This window comes from Crocuta crocuta, unplaced genomic scaffold, assembly GCF_008692635.1.
Source record: "Crocuta crocuta isolate KB4526 unplaced genomic scaffold, BGI_CrCroc_1.0 scaffold248, whole genome shotgun sequence".
Lineage (NCBI taxonomy): Eukaryota > Metazoa > Chordata > Mammalia > Carnivora > Hyaenidae > Crocuta > Crocuta crocuta.
This window is the reverse complement of record NW_027532409.1, coordinates 5707932-5722411: the sequence shown is the minus strand read 5'-3', so window position 1 is coordinate 5722411 and position 14480 is coordinate 5707932. Positions and strand designations below refer to the sequence as shown.

Sequence of the window (14480 nt, the reverse complement as noted above, 5' to 3'; positions counted from 1 at the left end):
ACCAAGAGGCCTCCCTGACTGCCCCAAGGCACAGCCTTTTTTGTAATGAGCCATTACTGAGTTATCTACAGTGAGCCAGATTCACCACCAGATCATCGAATTTAACCCTCAGGATGGCCAGTTTTCTCCCCATTGATTTGTTCTCCACTTAGCACATGGAGCGTTTTGTTTTTGCTGTGACCATGCTACTCTCCTGTTTAAAACTCTCCAATGATCACCCAAATCTGGAAACAACACACACGTCCCTCGGCTGAATGGATAAATGGTGGCACACGTACGACGGAATACTACTCAACAATAAAAAGGAATAAACTGCTGAGACCCGCAACAACGCAGGTGAGATTCAAACCCCATACGTCGGGTGAAGGAAGCCAGGCTCAGCAGGCCACTGTAGGATTCCCGTTACGTGACGTTCTGGAAAAAGGAAGACCACAGAGACAGAAAACAGATCAGAGCTTGTGGGAGGCTGGGGGAGGAGGAATGGACTAGAAAGGAGCCCAGGAGGAGGTTTTCAGTCCACATCTGGACTGGGATGGTGGTTACAGAACTATATGCTTCTGCCAAAACTCACTTTACTGTATGTAAATCACCTGATCCAAAAGGAAGACAAAAGCCTGACCCCTGTCCCCCTCCCCATCTTCATCCTCACCCCCACCCCCGACATCAGCTCTTCTCCCAGAAATCACCTCGCCTCTCCCACCACGGAGCCTCGGCCCCAGCGGGTGCCTCTGCCTGGACTTCGCTCCCTGCGTCTCGGCACTATAGGTTCCCCTCCTGCTTGAAGCCTCCACGTAAATGCCACCTCCTCAGAGAAGCCTTCCAAGACCCCTCCAAGCCCACTGTGTCCACAGTGTTCTTCCATGGAACATGTCACAGGCTTATCTGTGATGCAAATTATTCTACTTATTGATCTGTTTGCTTACAGAATGTCGGTCTCTGCCACTAAGATGTGAGTTTCAGGAGAGCAGCGCCTGGCACGCAAAGGAACAGCTCAATAAATAGTCGCTGAATTAATAAAGGGGTCCTAGGAGGGGAAGATTACCATCCTGTTGCCCTGCTCTGCAGAAAACCACTTCTAGTCAGTGCTGATACGTGCAAATCTAATTCTGTGACTGTGAACCTAACGGCCGTAGAGGCTTTGGATCCTAGTAGTGGGCCTCAAATTCCCGCCTATCAACTCCCAGGCTGCAGTCTCAAATATGTCATCTCCTCCCCTGGCTCCAGGGACCTGACCTGCAGATCGGCAGGCAGACCCAGGAGGAATGACAGAGCTGAGCTAAAGTACCCAGAACTTTCCCTCTGGAGGACAGCAACAGTTCCGTGGAGGAACAGCAGCCTCTGCCTGGCCCGCCCTCTCCCACACCGCCCTGGCCACTGCGGGCCCTCCCTGCCCATCTGCCAGCCTGGCTCTGGCCTGGGGCACTGACCCCGGTCCGGAAGGGCTGGCCTGCAGGGTGGGCCAACAGTGGCCACAGGGGCAGCATGCCAGCCCACTGAGAGGCTAGGGCAGCCATCTGCTGTCCCTTCTGTCAGTCCACCAGGTCTGTCAAGGCTCCAGATGAGATCACTGCAGTTGGACCCCAAGGAACACAGAAGGCTGTGCAAAACGCCACTTCCCTCCCCACTCAAAAGCAAAGCCTCTGGGAATAGCAACTGGGGAGCGGGGCTTAGACAAGGACACTGAAGCCTATTAGGACCCCCCCCTCCAATCACACAGCCCCTCCGGGGGTCCAGGGTCAAGCAGAGAGGGACTCTGCATGCCTGCCTTCTAGCCCAGAGCTCAATCCAGCTTGGCCTCCTTGGATGAAAGCTGGGCTCCAGTTTGGGGACAGTCAGGGTCAAAGGTCTTAGAGGAAGGCCAGGACACCCAGCCAGGTATGGCCATGCCACACAATGCCCCTGCTCCAGCTGGCATAGAGGCTGCCTGGTCCCAGTGACCCACAGGGTCATGAAGGAAGACCGTGATCTTGGACTTGCCCCTCCAATGCCAGTAAGTAAAAACAGACAAGAGCGCTCCCTCTGTGCCAGGCACATGCTAGGCAGCACACGTCTCACTGTACCCCAGTCACCCCCCGCTGCCTGGTGAGGAACCAAGGTCAGAAAGGTTAACAGTGCTGCCTAAGGTCCCACACAAAGTGGCACAGCCAGGATTCAAGTCCAGTTTGAGCTCCTCATAGACCAGTCACTATGAGATGATAGTGACAATAGTAGCTAGTACTTGCAGGAGCCTTACCGTGTGCCAGATGCCTGGCTGAGCTCTGCCTCAATGTCCATTACCTCATGCTAACAGTCCTTTGGAGGCAGGGGCTATTACTTTATGCCCGTTTTGACAGTAAGCAAACAGAGGCTCAAGAAGATAAAGGCTCCACAGCCAACAGGAGTGTGCCTCCCAAATCTGACACAGCTCTGTGCATGAGCCCACAGACACCCATCTGGACGGGCGGTGTGTGTGTGTGTGTGTGTGTGTGTGTGTGTGTGTGTGTGTGTGTGTGTAAGATGTCTGGGGTGAGAAGATACCTGGAGACTATTGCCCACCAAGGCCAGGCCTGGCTTGTCACTGGCCCATTCCAGGCCTCACCCAACAGAACAGGGAGATATTCACAGCCCCCACTACCTTGGGTGGGGGTGGGAGGATGCTCATAGTGGGAGCGCCTGATGGCGTCCCTCCTGTCCTTTCTGTGTGAACAGGAAGGAAGGCAGCATTTGGATCAGGATGTGTTTAAAACATCTCCCAAATGGCCTCTGGGCTGCAGCCAAATATCCGAGCAAGGACAGAACAGGGCTCAGAGATCTTTGGGGAGGGAAAGTGAGGCTGGAGAAAGGAAGAATGGCTCCAGGCTGCATAGCCTGAAGCTTCAGCACATCTCTGAGCCTTTGTTTATGCCATCTCCCTGCCTGGGACCCTGGAATGAGCACCACAAGACCACCCATCCTTCTGCCTCTTGACATTTCCAGGCTGTGCGACCTTTGCCGAGCCCTTTAACCTCTCTGAGCTCAATTTACACCTATGTAAAAGGAAGGGGCTAGGTCCCACCCTGGCAAGGTCCCTGCCTATCCACTGAACACATGGGGGAGGGGCCGATGGGCCACCTGTAATTATCCAATTAATAATCTAATTACCGTTGAGGTAAATGTCCCCAAGGAGCCTATAGAAAGCTCCTGGCCTGGAGCTGAGTGCAGGAAGGTGGAAGAGGAACAGAGAGGGGAGGGAACCGCAAGCACAAAGGCCCCCCAGGTGGGAAAAGCACAAAGACTGACACCCGGGTGTGAGGAACACAAGGGAGCTTGGGTGGAGCAGAGGTGAGGTGAGGCTGAGGGAGGCAGAACCACACAGGCTGCCCAGGCACTTGGCCAAGGCCAAGGAGGGGGGAGGCTGATGCAACTGACCCAGAAGATCCCAAACAGATCTGGGGCAAACTAGCAGCAAGATGTTTAGCTGAGCCAGTCTAGCTGTGGGACCCCCAACTACTTTTCCACTGGGCCCTGTGCTTCTTCGTGACCTGGGCAATGGGAGATTATTCACCTTGATCTTAGAATGAGGGACCCCGAAGGCCTCCTCCACCAGCGACGAGCATCCCCAGGGGACAGTGTCTGCAGCACTGGCCATCCAGAGAAGACTGACATGGGGTGGGAGGGAAAGGGGGAACGCACAGAAAGAGATGTGTGTGGGGATCTCCACAATGCAATTCAGGTCCACACACACCTCCCAGGCCCCTCCTCCACGCCAAGACTCACACCCAAAGCCAGACATAACCTCTGCCATCAAGGACGCATGGCTTACAGATCCCAGCTTGCCCATAGCTGCCGAGTCCTTACAATGAGCCATGCCCCCACGAATCCTTACGTACATGCTTTCCCTTACTCAATGCTCCCATCAAGCCTGTAGGGTGAGCACTGTCAGCACCCCCAATTTACAGGTGAGGAGACTGAGCCTCATAAAGGGGAAGCTCCTAGAGGAAAAGGCAGAGCCAGGATTCAAGCCTAGGTAGGCTTGGCGCTAGATCACAGTGCTCTCAACCACCTTGGACCCTGGAGAAGGGAAGGGCTGGCCGGCTGCTCCCACCTTCCTACCATTCCTCAGGGAGGCCAGCGCTACCTGCTCAGAATGCAGACACAGTACTGACCTGCGGGCCTCCAGTGAAAGCCAGGGTCAGCTTGTCCCAGAACACCCCAGAGTTTCTGGCTCTTTCCCCACCCCAGCTCCAAGTTCCTTCTGGCACCAGAGGGCAGAAAATATGACCGCAGATGAGGTCATGTGTATGCACTATGAGGGGAATGACCTTAGTAAGAGCCTTGGCTGCTGGTCAGGCCTCTGCTTGGAACTTAGCCGAGGCCCTCCCCTGGGGAACTCCCTCTCCCCTGGAGGCTACACAGGATGTGGGGCTCCTTCTCTTCCTCTGTGCCCAGGATGGTACTGGATATGCCACATACCTGAACACTAATCCTCCTAAGTGCCCTGCAATAAGGGATTCGATTCCCATTTTACAGACAAGAAGACTGAGGCTTAATGAGGAGATTTTCACATGGAGATCATGCATAGGGAGGACAAAGCAAGGTTTGGCCCGACACTTGACCCCAAACATGGAATCTGTCCATGAGACCACAGAGCCTTCCTTCCCTCCCACTCTGGGCTCCTGTGCCTGGTGCCTTAGACATACACTAAGGGGGCAGCCCCTAGCCTTGCTGTATGGCCCCCTCCCAGCAAAGTGTTCACAGCGCCTCAGCTCAGCTTGGCATTTGAGGCCCTTCCCAAGCAAGCCCAACTCTCCCTCACCACTGTCCACACCCACCATTCCCTCCAACTCTTTGTTTTAAGCCCACACACCACCTACAGACCTTGATCACTGCCTTTCATTCAATCATACAACAAATATTTATTGAGTCCCTATGAGGTGCCAGGCACCATCCCAGCAGCTGGACCCACAGGCTAACTCAAGGCTAACTCCTTAGCTCTAATGCCTCCTCCTCCAAGAAGTCTTCCAGGCCCCTCTTCTGAATGCCCACATCTCCTCCAAACTCCTCTATCCTGGCCTCCTTCATTGTTTCCTAGGCAGAAATGGGCACCCTCCAAAGATGGGGAGTGGCATGGCCCTCCACGGCGGCCCCCAGCAAAGGGGGATGGGGAGGAGGAGGGAGATGAAGGCAAGCCGGAAATTCCAAGGAGATTAGAAGGGAGTTGCCCCCGGCAGTGTTTCTCCTGTGGGCAGGCCTGACAATTGCTCCATTTCTCTCAGCCTGCTGGGCCCAAGCCCAAGTGCTGGACATCAGGCGCCTGAGCGACTCTGGTACAGCTTCTCCTGACATAGTGACCTGCCAGCCCCAGGCGGTTCCAAATCAGGCCCCTGCCACACTCCTCACTATTCCCAGCAGGCTTGTGGAAGGAGATCTTGTGGAGTGGCTGAACACAGTAGTTTGTACACATGAGCTCCAAAGGACAGAGACCAGGATATCCTTTGTTTCTGTGTGGCTAAATCATCACAGCCTGTGTGTGTGTGTGTGTGTGTGTGTGTGTGTGTGTTTGCACACACATGTGTGTGCCTGGGGACCCTGGTTTGTGAGTCTCTGGTTCTCATTGGCAGATGCTATAGGCCAGACATTTGAGTGCGCTCTGCTCGTGTCCCTGCTTCTGTGTACATGGCTATGTGTCCCGTGTCTGTGTGAGTCTCCTGGGTGTGCGTCTGAGCCCCAGGTGAAGGTAAGTGTGCAAGGGCCTCTGCGGCTCTCTTTGTGGAAGAGACAGGGAGAGCATCCGGGTGGTGAGCCTGTCTGTACCCGCCTGGCAGGAGCGATCTCTGGATTTGCGTGGATGCTGGCGCCTGTGTGTAATGAGTCTGCGTGGGTTTGTGTGCGTGCCTGCAAATGTATGTGTACTTCCGATACGTCTGAGGGTGTTTCAGAGCTGTGTGTCCATCTGGGACAAAGCCAAGTATGTCTGGGTATGTAAGATGTGTGCATGTGGAAGTGTGTGTTTCTGAGCCAGGAGTCTCCTAGGCGGTGTGAGTCTGTAGTGTCTGGTATTGTGTGGGTGAGAGGAGGCAGATTTTGTATCTGCATGGGTCTGTGGCCTTCCGAGGGTGTACCCTCTCTAATATGTCATGAGGTGTGCTTCTGGAAGCACACAACATACAGGTGTCACTGGATGAATATGTGACACGTGTATGAGTCTCTGTGGCTCTCTGAGCATGCTCTGTGCGTACCTGTGTTTGTGTGTGCCCAAGAGAGTGTGCCCGGGGACACAGGCCCGGCCCCTCCGTGAGGAATGCTGGGAGCCCTGGGAGCTCGGCAGTCCCCTGGGGCCTCTGCAGCAGCCGGCCTCACATTTTCCATCTCATTTTCCATCTCGCTGGAGCTGCCTGCCTCCCCCTAAGGACAGGCGAACCGCTGAGGATCCTTAAAGACCTAGGTCTCAGAGAAGCTTCTTCCAGTCCCCCTCTCCGCTGCCACTGGGAGGGCTGGGACTCAGGGCAGGGACCAGCCAGGAGCTTTGCTGACCATAATGACCAGCCCCCCTCCCCAACCCAGTGACCGTTTCTGTGAGCTGAGAAGAGCTGAGAAGACATCTGGCACTTGGCCTGGTAGCCAGGAAGCTCTCAGAAAATTCGAGCTGAATGAATGAGTGAATGAGTGAATGAATGAATGAATGAATGAATGCCTGGAGAAGCAGGTAAGGGAAAGGGACAGTGACAGGCACTGACATTTACTGTGCATCACACTCGGAAGATCCCATGACCCTGAGGCAGGCATGCTTATCTCCCACTTTACAGAAGAAGAAACAGAGGCTCAGAAAGGCTGAGCACCTCACCCCACACCACACAGCTTGTAACTGGCCAATCCAGGCAGGAACTCTGCTCTGTGAAACTCAGAGGTACCTCCTGCATGGGAGAGGGTGAAAGAGCAATGGGATGAAGGGAGCTCCTGAGGGTTTTCCAGTGAGGTTCCTAAGCATATCCGCTGTGCAGTCATGGGCACATTGACGTAGCCTCTTGGTTTCCTTATCTCCCAAATGGTTCTGACGTCAGAACCCTCAACACACGGTTGCTATGAGGAGTAAGGGCTTACTTAATCCAGAGCCTAATGCACTGGAAGTGATCAACAGGGAAGAGCATTTGTAAGGCAAGAGCCACAGAAGTCCAGGGATCCGTGGTCTGGGGGTCCCCAGGCTGCTTCTAACAGTCCATCTCCCTGGGTTCCAGCCTAACCATTAACTAACCCTTAAGGCTGGATCCAAACCCCATTCTCTCCTCCAGTACCTCAGATCCCCCTCGTCCCAATCACACTCTGCACTGGTGCAAGGCACACATTCACATCCGTGCACGCACGCACGGGCCCCCACCTCCTGCCTACAGGCTGCAGGCCCCCGCCCCAGCCTACTTGTTCCCAACAAGTCTTAGCCTAGAGTCTGGCACACAACAAGGTCCCTCTAACCAACCTGTGTCCCAAACAAGACACACTGTTAGCAACTAAAATCTCACTGCTCCTGTCATGCTACAGAAAGAACAGAACCTAGAGTTAGTCCAACCAGGTTTGGAATCCTGGCTGTGACCCGGGGTCTCCATTTACCCAAACATACAATGAGAACCGGATGCTTCTTCTGGGCCCTCCTGGGCTCACATCTAGATAGGCTGTACTTCACTCACACCTAGAACCTCCAAGGAGGGGGCGGGGCGGCATGGAATGTGATCACACCTTCCTATCCTCCCGGGAGCAGCTTCTGATTTATTGATTTATTAACATCCTAAAGCTACGGCGACCCACCTTCCTGGCTTCTCCCAGCTCCCTGAAGAATAAAGACACAGACATCCCATCTGCTCATTGGCTAACAGTGGCAACAGTTCCCTGAGAGATGTGGGATTTCACTGCTTGTAAAATATTTTCTTGTCTATTCATACCTCCCTCATTCCTGAAAACAATCCTATGAAGCTTCTCTGTAGGTTCCATCATCTGCATTACATAGAGGGGAAAAAGGAGCTCAGAGAGGCCAAGCGACTTGCTCAGAGCCACACAGTAAATGGCAGAGTCAGATCTCAAAGCCAAGTCTTTGGGCCCCAACTCTCAGATTCTGCCATCTACACTCTGATGTTTCTCAACTCGCCCTCACCATATGGTACAGGGACAACGGTTAGTGGTGATGGGGAGCTGGAAGACCTCAGACCACCAGTGCTTTGAAGATCAAATGCAGTCATTGTGTCTGCTCTGTAGCTAAAGCTGTATCTGAGAACCCTGGAAGTTCAAAAGTTAATAATCTTCAGACTTCCTTGGCTGGAAGGGATCCTGAGGTCAGGCCTCTCAGCTGTAGCTACCACATAAATCTCTCCTGGAATCTTCCTTCTAATCACAACCACCAGCGTTTTGTACAGTTTACAAGCTGCTTTCCACAAACCCTACATCTTCATCCAAACATGCAAGGTCATCCAGCCTTTGTTTGAATAACTCGAGGGCCAGCAACCTCACTCCCTTTTCTGGAGCAGCTCCTACCATCTGATTGGGAGGCAGCTGCCCCATTTACACTTTCGCCGCGTGGGCCCCAGGGCAGGCCTCAGGCAACAGGAGATGGAGGCCACCACCCGTGAGGCCTTCCTTCCCCAGTTGACAGTTCCCAGAGCCCCCACCACTGGGAGATGAACCCAAGCAGGGCCCCACCAGACTTGGGATTCAACGCAGGTAGCACGTAACCTGCAGGGGACACACTGGGGATGTGGAGTCCTTCTCCTAGTAACTCGGTTTCTGCATCTGGGAAGCAAAGAGGCCCAGAGAGGCAGGAAACACGTCAAGAGTGTAATACACTCTTGGGGCACCTGGGCGGCCCAGTTGGTTAAGTGTCCAACTTTGGCTCAGGTCATGATCCTAAGGTTCGTGAGTTTGAGCCCTGCGTTGGGATCTGTGCGGACAGCACAGAGCCTGCATAAGGTCCTCTGTCAGTCCCCGCCCCCCCCACCCCTCCCCTGCTGGGTCTCTCTCTCTCTCTCTCTCTCTCTCTCTCTCGCTTTCCCTCAAAATAAATAAACTTTTAAAACAAACAAAAAGAGCATAATACACCCTTAGTCCAAGCCCTGACTGTCTGGAGAACTGGCTCAGGGACCCAGGAGAGCAAGTGCCTCCCTCTCTCTGGCTGCAGCTAAACGCATCTATAGAATGAACCAACACCTCCATGACAGCCACTACACTTACGGTCCACGTGCCCAGTCTCCAGATTTTCACCTCGCCTCTGTGAGATTGGCAGCTGGATCAAATGAAGCTCTAGAGAAGTTCAGGGACCAACCCAAGTGCACACGGCGAGAACTGCACGGTCTGGCCCGGCTCACCTTGCCACCCAACCTCCTTCCTCACTCCAGTCTCTGCGCTGTCCTTCGAAATCAACTCGCTTTTTCCCACTTCCCTCAGCCTGGAATGTTCTTATTTTAGGTGCTATTCAGCTGGCTGCGTGTCATCCTCCAGGCCTCGGCCTCCCTGAATGCCCTCAGCCCCACCTGAGAACACGACGGGGGCCTGTGGAAATGTGTCACACACCACTGGGAAACAGCAGGGATCATGACTGCCCGCATCTGAGGCTCACTCTATGCCAGGCACTCCAGTGGTGTTTGCATACATGATCTCCTTTAACCCTGAAGGCTGCAAGATGTGTGATATACCTTTTTACAATGAGGCAGCTGAGGTCTGGAGACAGTAAGTAACCTGCCCAAGTTCACACATCCAGGAAGCCACAGACCCCAGATCCAACAGTAGCCTGAGGTCTGCGCATGAAGCCTGAAGTACTGAATGAATGATGGAAACGTGCTCCAGTCCCAGCCCAGGCAATGGGAGGTGCCCAGCCAGGCCCTGGCCCCTGTGAGACCTTAGGCTCAACCCTCCGCCTTCTGGAACCACCGCCCACCTTAACAGTCACCGCTGGCCCAGGAGGACTCCAGAGCTCTGCCTGATGACTTCCTGGGATGGATAAGAGCCCACGGGAGTCGGTACACAAGGAGACCCCGAGGCAGAGCTCTATGGCCCATCTCCCTCGCCGGCATGAACAGTGTGGGCCAGGAGGCGGGAGTAAGGAGCTCAGGTCTGAGGTCAGAGCAGCTCAGGCAGGCAGTGCCAGAAGCAGTTCAGGGTACCAGGAGGGCAGGACCAGGCTTCTCTCTGCGTTGTCTCTGTTCTACCCACCCTCCACTTGTCCTCTCCTCACCACAGGCTTCTGAAGACTGAGAACTAACTAACCCTTCAATCGTCAACAGTACATGGGGCCTCTGGGAAGACTTACCCTCCCATTTAACAGACGAGAAACCTGAGACCTGGCTTGGGGAAAGATCAGAGGCCGAAGGGGTGGATTCTGCTGATTCAGACAGACCCTGTCCTTTTATTCTACAAGCATTTACTGAACACATGCTGGAAAGGAGATGCTGGGGGGACATCAGGAGGGAGAGACACAGCTGACAAAGACCCCAAAAGTCTAACGAGAGAGAAACCTATTTGGCCAGAAGAGCCACAGGGCAAAGCTAAGTGTTGCCAGGCGGACATAAATCAGCAGCATGATTCTGTGGCTCTCGGCCAGCGTACTCCGGGTATTATGCCAGGCCATCCACAGATAAGAGGAGTAGGTAACACTCCAGCCTCTTCCAACACCATGCTCAGCCAGTGATGGGAGAGCCCAGGAAGCTTTCAGTCTTCCCAAGCCAAGGCCAGCACATTCTTTAAAGCTGCTCTGGTGCCAAGCAGTGGGCACACAGAGACTGGCCGGCACCGAATAGGTGCACATGTTCACTGAAAGGGTGAAAACAAGGTAGGTCTGTTCTCCGGGGAAGCTCTCAGGTGCCCCACATGCTCAGCAGGAAGGCAGCTTTCATATGAACAGCTTCCCTCCTCTCACTGGGCACACAGGAAGGCCAAGGGCAACAGCCATAAGGGGCCCGCGGGACTGCTGTGTGTGCCGGGCAGACGAGAGCAGAAGACAACATCCTGGGATTTAGGAAGCCGCCTCTGAACCAGTTCTCCCAGACATCATCCTCCCAGGCTGTGGGACCGTTAGACTGGGCGGAAGTCGGACTCTAGCCAAGGGGATGTTCCCAGATGTCATGCTTTCAAACGGGACCCGCCCTAAAAGGCAGGCGGGGACAGGCCTGAACCAAGGAATGCCCTGGGTAAAGGCTCAGAATGGTGTCCTGGACTCTCCCTGGTAGGGGACAGCCACAGGTTTCCCTGGCAGAAGGGCACACCAGTACCTGTCCCGGAAAAGAGAGCCATCAGAGGCCTCGCTTCTGGCCTGGGGGGTGGGGGTTCTAAGCCGCTGAAGGACAGAGGTCCAGCCCCTCACTCTACCCACCCCCCCCACCCCAAGTAATGCATACAGTAACGCATCTTCCAAAGCAGTTTTCTCATGCCTCCCTCCCTCCAAAAGCAGAACCCTTTGGCCAGTCTCGTCATCCAGGGTCCTCCTCAGGAGGCGGTTTCCCAGATAAAAAGGGAGGCAGGGTGTGTGGGAGCCCGGGGGTAGTCTCCCTCTCCCAGCTCCTTCGTGGGACGGTGGGCCTGCTGGTGCCTCAGGCCCCCGGGGCCGCCACAACCCGCACCTCCCGGGGCCTCCCTCTCGCCCATTAGCGCCCCCACCTTGAGATAGTCGTTCTCCGAGCGCAGCTCCTCCAGCTCCCGCACGAAGCCGCCGGGCCCACAGTCCAGCATCTCCTCGGTGAGGTCGGAGAAGGCGAGCGAGGCACTGAGGGGCAGGCGGNGGCTCCCTCCTCCTCCCCTCCGCCGCCCCCTCCCCTGCCCGCCTGGGAAACGCACCCGGCCGCGGCTCCCCTGCGCCCAGCGTCCGGGCAGGGGCCGCGGGAGCGGCGAGGGAGGGGACTCCCAGGCGGAGGCCGGGCCGACCTCAGATCGCCGGAGCCAGCATCCATATACGCCGCCGGTGCCTCGCCCCTCGCGGCTGTGCGGAGCGTGCGCGAACTCCGCCCCCCTCAACCTTGCAAAGCAAGACCAATTATCCCATTGTACAGATGCGTAAACTGAAGTCTAGGGAAGACACGCGATTAGCGCAAAGTCAGTGGCGAGGCTAGGATGGAACGCAGACCGCAGACCTCACACCTCCAGGGCGTGCTCTGGTGCTTCTACCTCCGCCTCCCTCTTACAGGCGCAGGGACCGTGCAGCCCTAGGTGCACGCCCAGCTCTGCACACCTGACAAGCAGGGATCTCACATTTACTCCCTCCAAGCCCAGCCCGCTTTCAGACCCTGCACGGCTAAAATGGAGGCTGCCCGTTATGAGGTATCAGACCTGCGATGCTTTGGGAGTAGGCTCTGACCCCGCTAGGGACTGGCACGGACTGAGGACAATTATCCTGATCCCCACACGTTTCCTCCCCAGGGCAGCCCCGGGCAGCCCGCGAGCGCCGGCTCCGGCGGTTTCCTTTCTTCCCCTCCAGGGCTGTGCTTCTGGCCGTGTTGTTGGTTTTCCCGTGTCCATCACACCTTCCCGCCTCCTTCCCCTCCCCCGCTCCTTGCCGCCACTCCTCTTCCTCGACGAGCCACCGCTGGGCCGAGCCAGTTTTAAGTCTTTCGGCTGCCCCTTCAGAGTGGCACCCCCTTTTGCGACCTGGAGAGGGGGGCAGGGTTATTTCACCCCTCTGCAGCCTTTTCTCCCCTCACCCCGTTCCTGCCTCCTCTCCTTTTCCTCCACCTCCTCTCCCGCCCCCCACCCTCCCCTCACCCTTCCCCCACCCTCCCCAATCATGTTTCGTCACCTCCCCTGCCCTTGACATTCGGTTGGCATCAGGTCGGCTTCATGACTCCCTCACAGCAGTGAATACTGGGGGATGCCCTCTCACCTGAGCCATGGCTTCATCCTGTTCTGGGCTGTCCTGGTGTGTGTGTGTGCCCCCTCCACCCCCAGGTTTTTCCTCCAGGTGGCCCCAGAGACACGTGGAGCAGGGCCACCTAGCAAGTATTCCCACCCCATCCCGGCAAGCCACCAGCTCCCCTGTTCCCAGTGAACACTCACCTGGTCCATAGGCACCAGATAGGACGATGAGTGGACTTGTCATCGGTGCATTCCTGACCTCATGGAGCGTAGACTATAGGGGGGAGATGGGCCACAATTGGGTCATCACACAAAATACCACAAAGCTGGTATTGTGTGGCACAGGGGCAAAGCCTTCCCACCTCCTGGGCCTCGGAGTCCCCACCCGGTCTAGTGTAATGTGACAGGTGACAGGGTCCTTCCAGCTCTGATGCCTCCATTTCTTGTAAGCTGGTCCTTTTCTGGCACAGAGATGCTACAGAGTTCTTAGAAATGGTTTACCTTCTCTGTGTTTCAGTTTCTCCTCTATGCATTATCTAAGTTTGGAGATGTTGGATGGTGGATCCAGGCAGGCGACATGCTACACGGGGCCAGCTTAGCCGCTCCTGACACACCCATGGCCGCACTGGTGGTCCTGAGATTAGAGTGGCCTGGATCTCCCCACTTGGACCTGGGCCCAAGTCCTGGCTCTACCACGATCCTGGGTCGCAACACTGACGGCTAAGAAGGAGGCTGAGGGCCCTCCCTGCTCTGAAGGCCTTTGGATTTGAGGAGCCATGAATCTACAGTGTAGCCCCAGCCACAAGGCCCTGGTGGGGAGGGCTCCAGAGGTGGCATGGGCCTAGGTAGGGGCTCTGGACTCAGGCTCGGTTCAGACCAGGTAAACCTGGACTTGCTGGGAGTCCAGAATGGGCAACATGGCGGCAGGGAGACTGTCTGCAGCTTCCTGACCGTTGGGCACTCACTGACCGTTGGCTCTGTGCTCAACACTTCAGTAGAGGATCTCAGAAAGGTCAGGAGTTTCTTGCGGCTGATTGCATTTTTCGAAGATAGGCCCAGCAATACACAGCCCATCCAATCACTCCTTTTAAGTGTGGCATTGACCTTCTTCCAGTTGAGCGACGGGATCTATATTCCCTCCCCTTTAACCTGAGTAGGCCTCTGGGACCGCCTCAACCAACAGAGAATGGCAAAAGTGATCCTGTGACTTCCAAGGCTGGCTCCTAAAAAGGCCATTCACTCTCTCTCATGCGCTCATGCTTGCTTACTCGCTCTCAATCCACTCACCTTGGAACCCAGCTACCATGTTGGGAGGAAGCCCAGGCTTCATGGAGGGGTTAGTGAAGGCGTCCCAGCCAACTCCAGCTCGGTTCCCTGCTAGCCACCAGACACGGGAGAGAATAAACCTTCAGACGATTCAGCCCCCAGCCCTGGAGCTGTCCCAGCCGATGCCAAGTAGAGCAGAAATAAGCGGTCCCAAACTGCCAAATAAATATTGTTGTTTTAAGCCATTAAGTTTTGGGGTAGTTTGTTACGCAGCCATGGATAACTGGAATGCTTGACCAAGGTCACATAGCTTGGAAGTGGCGGAGCTGAGACGGATTGGATCCCAGGGTCATCCAGCTTCACAGTCTGTTGTGCTGCACTAATAGGTGATACTCAGCTCAGGCACACAGGGTATGCGGCATAAAGCTCTACGCAAGACG

General features: G+C 55.5%; 1 protein-coding gene across 2 annotated transcripts in view; it reads right to left on the bottom strand.

Moving 5' to 3' along the window:
• Positions 1–11673, bottom strand: part of MTCL2 (microtubule crosslinking factor 2) — a 66630-nt gene extending 54957 nt beyond the window's left edge. The window contains exon 1 of one of the 2 annotated variants that reach the window (XM_077778835.1): positions 11587–11673. In XM_077778835.1, the coding sequence (XP_077634961.1) occupies positions 11587–11658 (72 nt within the window). In that variant the 5' untranslated portion in view covers positions 11659–11673. The remainder of the gene's footprint in view (positions 1–11586) is intronic. The other variant, XM_077778834.1, reaches the window with a different exon arrangement.
• Between the last annotated feature and the right edge of the window lie 2807 nt (positions 11674–14480).